Source organism: Stegostoma tigrinum, chromosome 2 (assembly GCF_030684315.1).
Source record: "Stegostoma tigrinum isolate sSteTig4 chromosome 2, sSteTig4.hap1, whole genome shotgun sequence".
Lineage (NCBI taxonomy): Eukaryota > Metazoa > Chordata > Chondrichthyes > Orectolobiformes > Stegostomatidae > Stegostoma > Stegostoma tigrinum.
Genome location: NC_081355.1, coordinates 115111298 through 115126119, shown reverse-complemented (window position 1 = coordinate 115126119; position 14822 = coordinate 115111298). Strand labels below are relative to the sequence as shown.

At 41.6% G+C, this 14822-nt stretch overlaps 1 protein-coding gene across 3 annotated transcripts in view; it reads left to right on the top strand.

Moving 5' to 3' along the window:
• hacd1 (3-hydroxyacyl-CoA dehydratase 1) overlaps positions 1 to 12616 on the top strand; it is a 61260-nt gene extending 48644 nt beyond the window's left edge. Inside the window, exons 6-8 of one of the 3 annotated variants that reach the window (XM_059638712.1) lie at positions 1664 to 1776; positions 2591 to 2769; positions 11998 to 12616. In XM_059638712.1, the coding sequence (XP_059494695.1) occupies positions 1664 to 1776; positions 2591 to 2769; positions 11998 to 12080 (375 nt within the window). In that variant the 3' untranslated portion in view covers positions 12081 to 12616. The remainder of the gene's footprint in view (positions 1 to 1663; positions 1777 to 2590; positions 2770 to 11997) is intronic. The other 2 variants (XM_048547699.2, XM_048547718.2) reach the window with 2 other exon arrangements.
• The last annotated feature ends 2206 nt before the right edge of the window (positions 12617 to 14822 follow it).

Sequence of the window (14822 nt, the reverse complement as noted above, 5' to 3'; positions counted from 1 at the left end):
ATTTAATTAGATAATTAATTAATTTATGCATGGATTTAATCATGGGAGTAGTCATGTAGCAGTAACATTACCTGACTGGTCCACTGGACGAATGCTGTGGTGACATGAATTCAAATGCCAGAACAGCAACTGAGTAAATTACTTCAGAGATAAATAAGGAATAAAGTGCTAGTCATATTAGTAATGATCATGATGGTAATAAGTTGCCACATTACAAAGCGAGTTCACTTCAGGGAGGAACTCTGCTGTCTATCCCTGGCCTGGCTTCTGTCACTCCAAAGCTACTGCAAGGTGGTTGACTCTGAATTGCATAGCAAGCTAAGAAATTGAACTAAATTATTGTGAAAAAGTCAGTCAACAAGAAAAGGATGGACTGCCCCAATGTAGTCAATGGGAATGCAATGGTGCATCTCACTGAATTGAACATGTAAAGTCCTCTTCACTAAAATCTGGGACATTGGCTAAGATTTAGAACTAACCCACACACTGTTGAACAAAGAATCTGTACAACAATATTAAACTATCTTTCAGACAAGGATAGGTCAGAAAGGATGTCATGGATGTAAGGAGGCTACAGACAATATAGATAAGTTGAATCAATTGACATAAACTGCTAAATAGATCATATTATGGGAAAATGTAAAGTTGTTTGCATTGGAGGAAGAGTAAGAAAGCAGAGTATTCCTTAAACAGAATACAATTATAGAATTCTGAGGTGCAGAGGAATCTAGGTGTTCTAGTGACTGAATTATAGTGTCATAGAGGTGTACAGCACAGAAACCGACCCTTCGGCACAACTCATCCAGGCCACCCAGATATCTTAAATAAATCCAGACCCATTTGCCAGCATTTGGCCCATATCCCTCTAAACCCTTCTTATTCCTATACCCATCCAGGTGTGTTTTGAATGTTGTAATTGTACCAGCCTCAACCACTTCCTCTGGCAGCTCATTCTTATATATGCACCACCCTGTGCCACTTAGGACCCTTTTAAATCTTTCCCCTCTCACCTTACATCTACAGACTCCAGTTTTGGACTCACCCAGCTGTGGAAAAGACCTTGTCTTTTTACCCTGTCCATGCTGCTCATAATTTTATTAACCTCTATCAGGTTATCCCCCAACCTATTCAGCCTGTCCGAATAGCTCAAACCTTCCAAGCCTGGCAATATCCTTGTAAATCTTTTCTGAACCCTTTCAAGTTTCACAATATCCTTTCTTTAGCATGCAGACCAGAATTGCATACACTATTCCAATAGTGGCCTATCCATTGTCCTCTGCAGCAACGTGACCGCCCATCTCCTATACTCAATGCATTGACGAATAAAGTCAAGCATACCATAAGCTGCCTTCACTATCCTTTCTCTGAGACTCCATTTTCAACTATGAACCTGCACTCCAAGATCTCTTTGTTCAGTAACACTCCCCAGGACTCTACCCTGATTTGCCTTTCCAAAAAGCAGAAAGCCACATTTATCTGAATTAAACTCCATCTGCCACTCCTCAGCAAAAAAAAAATAGTATACAGGTACTGCAAGTAATTAAGGCTAATAGAATAGAATATTTTATTTAAGAGAAATTTAACACAAAATAAGGATGTTATGCAAGGAATTGGTAAAGCCATGTCTCTAATACTGAATGCAGTTTTGATCTCCTTATTTAAGGAAGGATGTAAATGCACTGGAGACAGGTCAGAGGAAGTTTTTTTTGTTCATTCACAGGACATGGATGTCACTGGCCATGCCAGTATTTATTGCCAAAGCCCAATTGCCCAGAGGTAAGTTGAGAGTTAACCACATTGTTGTGGGTCTGGAGACACGTGCAGGTATTCTTCACTATTGAAGTAATACGTCCTGGTTTTAATATGCATCTTGTAAAGTCCAGTTCCTGTTCGGTCTTTTTTTTTCATGTGTAAGACTTTATTATGCTGTTTCCCAAGCTGAAGGGCATGAATGCTTTGGAATGGAATATGTTTAATTTCCGTTATTTGATGCAGCATCAAACACACGTTTTGGTCAATCATCACATGGCTGCATCCGGGGTAAAGTTCCAGTAACATTGCTTCAACAGTGTGACTGAAGCCCAGCTTTAGCATTCCATGACATATATTTCTGTTTCTTGGCCTGATCATCCTGAGGTCAATCTGAATGACATTGCTGTTAACGTTGAATATTTGCTTTTGCCATGCATACCTGCTAGGATGTGGTTGTGATTATTGAAACTTGTTCACATTGGACCCTGACCACCTTAATCCACCCATCAGTTTTGGATGGGTTTGAAGGCAGGCCAAGATTTTATAAGCCTATTATTAAGCCCCGTCCAGCACCTGGTTATTGCAACCTACCTTGTAATGATGTGTACCTGAACATCTGCTTAATTTTATAAATTATAGATTGTAAAATTGCATAATTGTGGATTATACTGAACAAATGTATTCAAATATAAGTATTGCACAATCTGAAGCAAATTAATGAAAGATTTTCTGCTTTAAACTTTCTAAAATCTCCTTTTTTAAACATTGTTATTATTCTGCAGTAATTTTTGTCGATTTTCAACATCTGTGATAATTTTTAAATTGTTTCTGTTTGCAGATACAACTTCTTCATCATCCTGTATCCGATTGGTGTCGTTGGTGAACTTCTTACAATTTATGGTGCCCTGCCTTTCGTAAAGAAATCTGGCATGTATTCTCTGAGACTTCCAAATAAGTTCAATGTCTCTTTTGACTACTACACTTGTCTTATCATTGTAATGATAGCATATATACCACGTAAGTACATTCTATTGATTTATGGGAACTTTAATGGGAGAAAAATGCAGCGTTAATTTTACAAAAGTTTTTTGTTTGAGCAAATATTCATGTTTTACTAATTTTTCCATGTGTGTGCTGAATTAATCTAGATAAAGGGGGGAAGGGTCACTGGACACGAAAGGCTAACTTTATTTTCCTTCACCGATGCTGCCAGACCTGTTGGGCTTTTCCAGCAACTCTGTTTTTGTAGTCGAGATAAGGAAGGGTTCAAAATCAGACACAGTTGAAAGAATCCACAAGCATGAGCAACTATAAATACTTGAAATCTCTTTTGACACAATTGATGGTACATGAAATTATGTTATTTACTTAAAGTGGCAAAATTTTCATCTAAACAAAAACTTTTCAATGGTGATTTTGTTTTGCTTGAAATATGGTTGCAGCCACCTAATTTGCACGGCCATTAGCTACATAGATCGTATTATTGCAAAGTTTCTGTAATGGAGTTTACATTCTAGTTGATAGTACTAGTTGTTGTTTGCATTGTTTTCCTCTATACAGTTAATGAAAGAAACATGGATATTGCATGAGTAAATTCTATTGCTCAAAATCAAATAAAAATCTGACATTTGGATTTAGGTTCCATGTTGGGTCAACACATTTCAGTAGACCTGAGAATTCCTATAACAGGCATGAGTCAACTCTTTTGCACAATTAACTTATTGCTTTGTACTCTGCAAGAAACCAATATGATGTTTGGTTCCAATAATTATGCTGGCAACAGAGACCTTATGAATTTCATAACTAGGGCTTAGACAGGCCTTCAAACTAAATATTGGGAGGGGGAAGCAGGTTCAGTTGCATGGAAAATTATGGAAACTCTTAAGTAGGGTTTGGTGCTCAGCAGAGCTTAAAGTTTCCAGAGCAAGTAGTAGGACAGAGTGTGGGAAGGTTCGGGATCTAACTTCAGGCATAACAGATAGGGAACAGCTATAAGAAGGAGGGCAGTCAATGCAGACCTGATGGTGTTGCACTTAAATGCATACAGTATACAAAGCAAGATTAATGAACTGCTAGCTCAGTTTGAAGTTGGCAGTTATGATGCGTGGGTATCAAAGATGTGGCTGCAATTGAATCGGGACTGGGAATTAAATATCCAAGGATGCGCATCATATTGAAAGAACAGGCAGATGAGAAGAGGGGGTGGAGTAGCCTTATTAGTAAGAAATGAGATTAAATCAGTAGCAATAAGTAATTAACAGTATGAAGTCATAGAATCTATGTGGGTAGAGTGGAGAATCCACAAATGAATAAAGACCGTGATGGGAGTCATGTACAGACATCCCAGCAGTAGTCAGGATGTGGGGAAGAAAGCAAGTCAGGAGATGAAAAACGCATGTAAGAGACACGATGACAATAATTATGGCAGAGTTTCAATATACAGGTGGACTGGGGAAATCAGGTTAGTGGCGGATCTCAAGAAAAGGAATTCATAGAATTCTACGAGAAGGTTTATTTGGAAAAGATTGAGCCCACTAGGGAACAGACAGTTCTGAATTTGATGATGTGTGATGAGATATCCTTGATTAAGAAGCTGAAGGCAAAAGACCCCTTAGGGGATAGTGACCACAATGTGATAGAATTCATTCTGCAGTTTGAGAGGGAGAACAAAGAAAACTACAAAAAAAATTACAGCACGGAACAGGCCTTCAGCCCTCCAAGCCTGCGCTGATGGAGATCCTCAGTCTAAACCTGTCATCTATTTTCTAAGGGTCTGTATCCCTTTGCTCCCTGCCCATTCATGTACCTGTCCAGATACATCTTAAAAGACACTAATGTGTCTGCATCTACCACCTCCGCTGGCAACGGTTTCCATGCACCCACTACCCTCTGTGTAAAGAACTTTCCATGCATATCTCCCTTAAACTTTACTCCTCTCACTTTGAACTCATAACCCCTAGTAATTGAGCCCCCCACTCTGGGGGGGGAAAAAGCTTCTTGCTATCCACCTTGTCTATACCTCTCATGATTTTGTAGACCTCAATCAGGTCCCCCCTCAATCTCTGTCTTTTTGATGTAAATAATCACAATCTACTCAACCTTTCTTCATAGTTAGCACCCTCCATACCAGGCAACATCCTGGTGAACCTCCTATGCACCCTCTCCAAAGCATCCACATCCTTTTGGTAATGTGACAAACAGAACTGTACACAGTACTCTAAATATGGCCAAACCAAAGTCTTATACAACTGTAACAAGACCTGCCAGCTCTACTCAATACCCTGTCCAATGCAAGAAAGCATGCTGTATGCCTTCTTGACCACCCGATTGACCTGCATTACCACCTTCAGGGAACAATGGACCTGAACACCCAGATCTCTCTGTGCATCAATTTTCCTGAGGACTTTTCCATTTGCTGTATAGTTTGCCCTTGAATTAGATCTTCCAAAATGCATCACCTCGCATTTGCCCGGATTGAACTCCATCTGCCTATTTATTTGCCCAACTCTCCAATCTATATTCTGCTGTAACCTCTGACAGTCCCCTTCACTATCTGCTCCTCCACCAATCTTAGTGTCATCTGCAAACTTGCTAATCAGACCACCTATACCTTCCTTCAAATCATTTACATATATCACAAATAACAGTGGTCCCAGCACAGATCCTTGTGGAATACCACTGGTCACAGGTCTCCATTTTGAGAAACTCCCTTCCACTACTACTCTCTGTCTCCTGTTGCCTAGCCAGTTTTTTTTTATCCATCTAGCTAGCACACCCTGGACCCCATGTGACTTCACTTGCTCCATCAACCTGCCAAGGGGAACCTTATCAAACACCTTACTGAAGTCCATGTATATGACATCCACAGCCTTACCCTCATCAATCAACTTTGTCACATCGTCAAAGATTCTATTAAGTTGGTAAGACATGACATTCCCTGCACAAAATCATGTTGCCTACCACTGATAAGCCCATTTTCTTCCAAATGGGAATAGATCCTATCCCTCGGCATCTTCTCCAGCAGCTTCCCCACCACTGACGTCAGGCGTACCGGTTGATGATTACCTGGATTATCCTTGCTACCCTTAAACAAGGCGACAACATTAGCAAGTCTCCAGTCCTCCGGGACCTCACCCATGTCTGAGGATGCTGCAAAGATATCTGTTAAGGCCCTGGCTATTTCCTCTCTCGCTTCCCTCAGTAACCTGGGATAGATCCCATCTGGACCTGGGGACTTGTCCACCTTAATGTCTTTTAGGATACCCAACACTTCCTCCCCCCTTATGTCAGCTTGACCTAGAGTAAGCAAACATCTATCCCTAACCTCAACATCTGCCATGTCCCTCTCCTTGGTGAATACCAATGCAAAGTACTCATTAAGAATGTCACCCATTTTCTCTGACTCAATGCATAACTTTTCTTCTTTGTCCTTAACTAGGTCAATCCTTTCTCAAGTTACCCTCTTGCTTTTTATATATGAATAAAAGGCTTTAGGATTTTCCTTAAACATGTTTACCAGCAATATCTCATGTCCCCTCTTAGCCCTCTTAATTCCTCGTATCAGATTCATAGAACATAGAACATAGAAAAGTACAGCACAGTACAGGCCCTTCAGCCCATAATGTTGTGCTGTGGAATAATCCTAATCGAAAAATAAAATAACCTAACCTACATTCCCCTCAATTCACCGCTGTCCATGTGCATGTCCAGCAGTAGCTTAAATGCCAGTAATGACTCTGCTTCCACGACTTCCACTGGCAAAGTATTCCATGCGCTCGCAACTCTCTGGGTGAAGAACCTCCCTCTGATGTCTCCTCTATACCTTCCTCCTAACACCTTAAAACTATGACCCCTCGTGGCAGCCAATCCTGCTCTGGGGAAACGTCTCTGGCTATCAACTCTATCCATGCCTCTCGTTACCTTGTACACCTCGATCAGGTCACCTCTCTTCCTCCTTCTCTCCAGAGAGAAAAATCCGAGCTCAGTCAACCTCTCCTCAAGACAAGCCTCTAGTCCAGGCAGCATCCTGTTAAAGTGATAATGGAAACTGCAGACGCTGGAGAATCCAAGACAAAAAAGTGTGGAGCTGGATGAACACAGCAGGCCAAGCAGCATCTCAGGAGCACAAAAGCTGACGTTTTGGGCCTAGACTCTTCATCAGAGAGGGGAATGGGGAGAGGGAACGGGAATAAATAGGGAGAGAGGGGGAGGTGGACCGAAGATGGAGAGAAAAGAAGAGAGGGAGAGAGGAGAGTATAGGTGAGGAGGTAGGGAGGGGATAAGTCAGCCCAGGGAAGATGGACAGGTCAAGGAGCCAGGATGAGGTGGTAGGTAAGAAATGGAGGTGCGGCCTGAGGTGGGAGGAGGGGATGGGTGACAGGAAGAACAGTTTAGGGAAGCAGAGACAGGCTGGGCTGGTTTTGTGATGCAGTGGGGGGAGGGGAGAATTTGAAGCTTCTGAAGTCCACATTAATACCATTGGGCTGCAGGGTTCCCAAGCGGAATATCAGTTGCTGTTCCTGCAACCTTCGGGTGGCATCGTTGTGGAACTGCAGGAGGCCTGTGATGGACATGTCATCTGAGGAATGGGAGGGGGAGTTGAAATGGTTCGCGACTTGGAGGTGCAAGTGTTTGTTGTGAACCGAGCGGAGGTGTTCTGCAAAGCGGTCCCCAAGCCTCTGCTTGGTTTCCCCAGTGTAGAGGAAGCCACACCGGGTGCAATGGATACAATATACCACATTGGCAGATGTGCAGGTGAACATCTGCTTGATATGGAAGGTCATCCTGGGGCCTGGGATAGGGGTGAGGGAGGAGGTGTGGGGGCAAGTGTAGCACTTCCTGTGGTTGTAGGGGAAGGTGCCGGGTGTGGTGGGGCTGGAGGGGAGTGTGGAGCGGAGAAGGGAGTTGCGGAGAGAGTGGTCTCTCCGGAAGGCAGACAAGGGTGGAGATGGAAAAATAGCTTGGGTGGTGGGGTCAGATTGTAGACGGCGGAAGTGTCGGAGGATGATATGTTGTATCAGGAGGTTGGTGGGGTGGTATGTGAGAACGAGAGGGATCCTCTGGGGGCAGTTGTGGCAGGGCGGGGTGTGAGGGATGTGTTGCGGGAAATGCGGGAGACGTGGTCAAGGGCACTGCGGGGAGAAAGTTGCGGTCCTTGAAGAACTTGGACATCTGGGATGTGCGGGAGTAGAATGCCTCATCCTGGGAGAAGATGCAGTGGTGGAATTGGGAATGGGGATGGTATTTTTGCAGAAGGGTGGGTGGGAGGAGGTGTATTCTAGGTAGCTGTGGGAGTCAGTAGGCTTGAAATGGACATCATTTTCTAGCTGGTTACCTGAGATGGAGACTGAGAGGTCCAGGAAGGTGAGGGATGTGTTGGAGATGGCCCAGGTGAACTTGAGGTTGGGGTGGAAGGTGTTGGTAAAGTGGATGAACTGTTCAAGCTCCTCTGGGGAGCAAGAGGCGGCGTCGATACAGTCATCATTGTTACGGAGGAAGAGGTAGGGTTTGGGGCCTGTGTAGGTGCGGAAGAGGGACTGTTCCACGTAACCTACAAAGAGGCAGGCATAGCTTGGGCCCATGTGGGTACCCATGGCCACCCCCTTTGTCTGTAGGAAGTGGGAGGAATCGAAAGAGAAGTTGTTGAGGGTGAGGACGAGTTCTGCTAGGCGGATGAGGGTGTCGGTGGAGGGGGATTGGCCAGGCCTGCAGGACAGGAAGAAGCGGAGGGCCTTGAGGCCGTGTGCATGAGGAATACAGGTATATAGGGACTGGACGTACATGGTGAAAATGAGGTGTTGGGGGCCAGGGAATTGGAAGTCCTGGAGGACGTGGAGGGCGTGGATGGTGTCACAGACATAGGTGGGGAGTTCCTGGACCAAAGGGGAGAAAATGGGAAGCTTTCTAAAACCAGCAGTTGATAACTGAAAAATGCAATAAGGGGAGAGAAGATGAAATATGAGAGTAAACTTGCTGGTTATAAAAAATAGCAAGGGCTTTTTTGGATAACCAAAAGGGAGGAGATGAAAGTGGATTTTAGACCACTGGAAAATGAGGCTGGAGAAGTAGCATTGGAAAGCAATGAAATGGCTAAAGAACTGAGTAGATAGTTTTGCATCAGTTTTCTCATTGGAAGATACCAATAACTTGTACCAAAACTTCCAGAGAGTCAGTGGGCTGAGGTAAGTGTAACGGCCATTGAGAACCTGGGTCGGGGGGTGGGGGGGTTAGTTTGTGTTTTGTAAAATAATGCCGAGTCAGCATGGCTTCGTCAGAAAGGGAGGTCATGCCTGACAAATCTGTTAAATTCTTTGAGGAGGTAACAAATAAGTTAGATGAGGAGAAGCCAGTGGACGTGACCCATGTGGATTTCCAGAAGGCCTTTGACAAGGTGCTGCAAAAGAGGCTGCTCAATAATGAGAGCCCGTGGTGTTAGGGGCAAGGTACTAGCATGGACAGAGGTTTGGCTGACTGGCAGAAAACAGAGTAGGGTTAAAGTCTTTTTCAGGATGGCTGCCAGTGACTAGCTAAGTTCTGGGGCGACAACTATTCACATTATTTGTTATTGATCTGGATGAAGGAACTGAGGGTATTACCCCTAAGTTTGCAGATGGCACAAAGACAATGGAAGGAACAGGAAGTGTCAGGGAAGGGGAAAGCTGCAGAAGGACTTGAACATGCTAGGTCACTGTATTAAGATGTGGTAGATGGAATGCAATGTGGGAAGGTATGAGATTATACGATTTGGTAGGATGAGTAGGGTTATAGAATATTTTCTAAACAGGAAAGGGCTTCGGAAATCCGATGTGCAAAGAGACGGGAGTTCATGTTCAGAATTCTTTTTCAGGTTAATATCAGGTTCAGCCAGTCAAAGGAATGCCAACAATGCCTTCACCTTCCTAACCAAGAGGGATAGATAATAAGAGAAGGGATATATGCTGAGGCTGCATAAGGCTTTGGTCAAACTACATTTGGTATATGGTGAGCTGTTTTAAAGGCTCATTTGTAAGGAAGGATATAGTGGCATTGGAGTCGGAGGTCCAGAGGAGGTTAACAAGAATGATCCTGGGGTTGAAGGGCTTGTCATATGAGGGAGGACTTGAGGAGCCTGGGTCTGTACTTAATGGCATTTAGAAGGATGAGGGGGCATCAGTTTGAAACTTACACAACACTGAGAGGTGCGGGAAGTGTGGACGTAGAGAAGATGTTTCCACTAGTAGGGGAGGTTAGGATTTGAGGTCACAGCCTCAGAGTGAAGCGATGACCCTTCAGAATTGCAATGAGGAAGAGATTCTTCAACCAGAGGATGGTGAATCTGTGGAACTCTTTGCTGCAGACAGCTGTGGAGGTCAAGTCATTGAGTGTATTTAAGATGGAGATAGGTAGATTCTTGATTTGTAAGGGGATGAAAGGTTATGGGGAGAAGGCAGGAGAATGGAATTGAGAAACATATCAGCCATGGTGGAGTGAACTCAAAGATCTGAATGGCACAAGTCTGTTCCTGTATCTTACGGTCTTATGATCGCTCGGAACCACAGCATTGTTACAATGCAGAAAGAACCTGTTTGACCTATCATGTCTGCATCAGCTCTCTTGGCATTTTGATTTGATGCTGATCTCCTGCGAACTCCCTTTAATGTTGCAGTCTGTTTCTAGTTAAATGGCCATCCAATGCCTACTCAAAAACCTCAATTGAACCTGTCTCCACTGCATTTACAGGTAATACATGCCAGACCCTAACTAGTCACTATGAAAACATTTTTTCCTCCCCTTCCATTTTGCTTCTTAAAAACTATGGTCCCTGCTTGTCAATCCATTTACAGGTAGGAACATTTCTCTCTATTCACTATGTCCAGAACGCTCATGAAAATCTTTGCTTGGGCTTCTGTCTTCTCCTCTTGAAGAAAATAGTCCAAACTTTTCCAATCTTTCCTAATAACTGATGCCGTTGAAGCTACTCTTGTAAACCTCTTCTGTGTATACTCTGCAGCATTTGCATTTTTCTTGTAGTGTGGCATCCAGAATTGCACATAATACTCCAGCTGAGGACTAAACCCTAGAATATTGTGTCCTTTGTTATCCGCTTCCTCTTCCTTGCAAGTGACCACACAATTAAAAACAATTTTAAAACAGGGAATAATTATAACTCCGCCATACTGGCAGACTAGGTTGTTGGGAATAAAAGTGGCTACAGAAATTTAGCTGCATTGATTGTCCTGCTGGAAAATAATGGGATTCTTCTTCAAATACAGTCAAATCCAATGCTTTCATCTCACAACCCAACTCAATTTTAAACTGTCATCTTTATGAGGAAGTCGTCTTACCTTTTTTGAAATTTTCTTCTGTTTGTGGAGAAGGAATGCTTCCTTGGTTGCTATGCCCTCCCAATTCCATTCCAACCACTTCCCTGAGTACCAGAAACTGTTAGTCCTATTGCTTACGGTTGAAATTTCACTCCTACCCATCGGTCAGACATTACTCTACTGGTTTTAATCAAGAATTGAGGTGAGGCTTGAGAATTTCATGCTGCAGAGGGCAAGACAATTTGCTGTGTGTAGTGCGTCCCATATGGGCAACTGCCACCAGAGTTCAAGCAGAGCTTAAATTGTTATCTCAGATTCTTCAGTATCTGCAGTTCCTACTATCTCTTAAGTTCAACTCAACTGCCATATCTTTGACTGCATTTATAATACTCCAAAATTATTCTGTCAATGGGTCTTTTTGTTTCCTCTCCTCCTCTAGACTCATTTTAACATAACTTATGCTTTCCTTTCTATAATAATAATGGCATATAATATATATACAGTATTTGGAAATTCGTTGCTTTAGGTGATTGAGTGAACCAGCTCCGTCACCTCCAATAGGTTACACAAGATTGTGACAATATGTATTTATATGGCTCCATGGTCCCACACAAGTGATGCCTTTTTAATTATGCATTGTTAAAAGGAGGCTGTGCTTAGCTTGTAAATTTGCTAGTGTACAAGATATCATTATAGAAATTTGTTAAGCATTGTGGGCTACATTAGCCTAGCCTTTGTACATGATTAAGCAAACAGACTTTAAAATGATATGGCTAACATTGCGTAAATTTTGTGCCCTGCACGGCCTCAATGGATTCTTTAATCAGATATGAGTAAAGTGAATAAATATATCAAGTTTCAATAATGACCAATAACTTTTTATGGAGTTTGCATCTCTTTAATCTAATTTTTTTTTCTCTTCGCAAATTTATTTGCAATGAAGTTTTTCCACAACTGTATTTCCACATGCTACGTCAAAGGAGGAAGGTGCTTCATGGAGAGGTGATCAAAGAAAAGGAGGATTAGAACAGTGACGAAATAATGGTGCTTCTCTCAGGATTGTTCTACTGCTAAAACCCCATATTCACCGACATTGTAAATTAAGATTCAATCTGAATTGACAGTTGATCTGAATCAAAGGCATTGTGCTAATGTTATGAATTCCCTCAACTTCAATCAGTTTGGAATTAAAATGATCTATATCACCATTCCAGATTGATCCAAAATTTGCTTCACTGTGTCCTAATTAATATGCCTGGAAAGGATCTGAATTATTATGCGCTGTCATTAATAGATTCTTATGTCATGATGGCATGTCTGTGATTTTTCTTGCTTTGCACAGTTTGGTGTAAATTCTTGCTGTTGATACATTTACCCAGATTGTCTCCATTATGTAAATGCTAAATGTTTGAAACTGAATTCACATCAATGTTATCCAAATGGAATCTGAATTCCGTGTGATGGGGATGGAAACTGAACAACCAAAACCTCTGTGATCTATTCAATGAGTCTGAATTATGAGACTCGTGGAACCAAAATAAACATCTCTGTATAAAACATAATGAAGTTATGTATGGATTATTTAGTGAAACTCATAATGGTATATTTACAAGATAATAAAGTGTGAAGCTGGATGAACACAGCAGGCCAAGCAGCATCTCAGGAGCACAAAAGCTGACGTTTCGGGCCTAGACCCTTCATCAGAGCAAGGTCTAGGCCCGAAACGTCAGCTTTTGTGCTCCTGAGGTGCTGCTTGGCCTGCTGTGTTCATCCAGCTTCACAGTTTATTATCTTGGATTCTCCAGCATCTGCAGTTCCCATTATCAATGGTATATTTACAGATTGCTTTAATTAGCTACTAAAATTTGAAGCTGACTGCAGACAAACTGATTAATTCTGTTGTTCTTGAAGTAAAATAGTAACAGTTTTATCCCTCCCACAGTGATATTCTGATTGAATGACACTGATATTACAACTTTAGCCGTCAACCTAGTGCAAAGATGAGGGCTGCCCCCTTTGTTACACTCTCTCAGTGGATCAAGTCTGATGATGCTTTATGCATGTATGTGACTGATAATGGATAGATGACTGTAGCTAATAGGTAAATGCAATCCTTTTGTAGTCATCTAGCTCCAGATTTACAAAGGGAATTTGTTTTCTAAGACAGTTCTGTAACATCAGCTGTAGTTGTAGTGCCATAAAATGACCCTTTTTAATACTTTGAGACATTTTCTAAGGTGCTGCAGCCACAGTAATGCTTATGTTTTCAATTATTTAATTATGTTGCTCAAATAGATGACAAGTTATATACAGGGCAGCAACAAGAAATGGCTTCAGTGACTCATATGGTGTACATATGAGCACCTTAGCCCGCAAAGGGCCAAAATCATCTTTCAGTATATGTTGCTGTTTAAAAGTAGCAATGCCAATATGAGTCATGTTTACATTGTCCATATGCCAGTAACTTTGGAACAGCCAATGATGTACTAGTGAATCCATCATAAGTTAGATTGCTTGATGGATTTTATCTCACTTGAATTGAGTTTATCTTAGTTTTGCAGAAGAGTCTGAACATCTTTGCTATTTAAGTTAAAAATACAGCTCACAACTGAGTACAAATTGAATTTTGCGATGTCTCTATAAATTGGTGATTTTGGTACAAAACTTACGGATTAAACAAATGACATTTGCATTGTATAGTTTATTCCTCAAATTGTACCTCTGTTACATATTTTGTAAGTGAGACAAAATGCTTATAGTTACAACTATACAAAATTATATCACTCATAAAATGGATATATTCTATCTTTTGAATTGGCCAGCTAAAAATTGTATATAGTCAAGGTACGAACTAAAAACTTAAGTTTAAAGTTATAGTGAAAGATAGTTACGTAAAATAGCTGTTACAGTGACTTTTAAGAAGTGTTAGTAATCAGAGGCACTTGTTTTTACAGTAAGCTTGTAGCTCTGCCCTCAAAGATTTCATACTAAAAGAAGATAAAAGGACTTGCCTTTAAATAGCACCTGTTTAAAAGTAAAGGGTGAACTATTTACAGCAGATGAGAATTTTTCTGAAGTTTGTGAATCTTTGAAACTTTTTTCCTCACAAGATGGCAGAAGTTGAACCTTTTTGAATATTTTTAAACAGATTCTTGAAGAGCAAGAGGACTTGAAAGGTCATCAGAAGTAGGCAGGAAGCATAAAATCAGCCATGATATCATTGAATGGTAGGGGAGTTGTGACAGGTTGAGTGGCTTGCTCTTGCCCTATGATCAGTAAGTTTTTAATGTACTTTTCACAATCACTGAATGTCCAATTTGCAAAAGTATGATATAATGGTGCAAGTTAATTCTGAAATGCAGCTAAACAAGGACATTGATTTACAAACGTCACAGGAAAGTCAGTGGGCTTATGGTGTTCATAAATTATCAGGAGATATATTGGAATCAAATGAAATGGCAACTGATTTTATTGAAGGAGATTTTCAACTTTCACCTGAATCAGGTGTATAGTTGGAGTGGCCATGACATGGCTCAGAGCCAGGTTTTGGAAGCTTGAACCATTTTTTCCAGTTCAGGTCTCCTTTAAATGCTGCCAGTATGATGAGGTCCAAAAGGGCACCCTGCTTTGTAACTCATCAGTTATGGGAAATCCTAAGCCATGAGTCAGTCTCCTGCACAGAGAAGCTCTAGCTTGGAGGTTTTTATTTGAGCCTGAATGAACAATCTTGCTGTTTGATTGTCACAAAATAATTGCCCCGAAAAACCT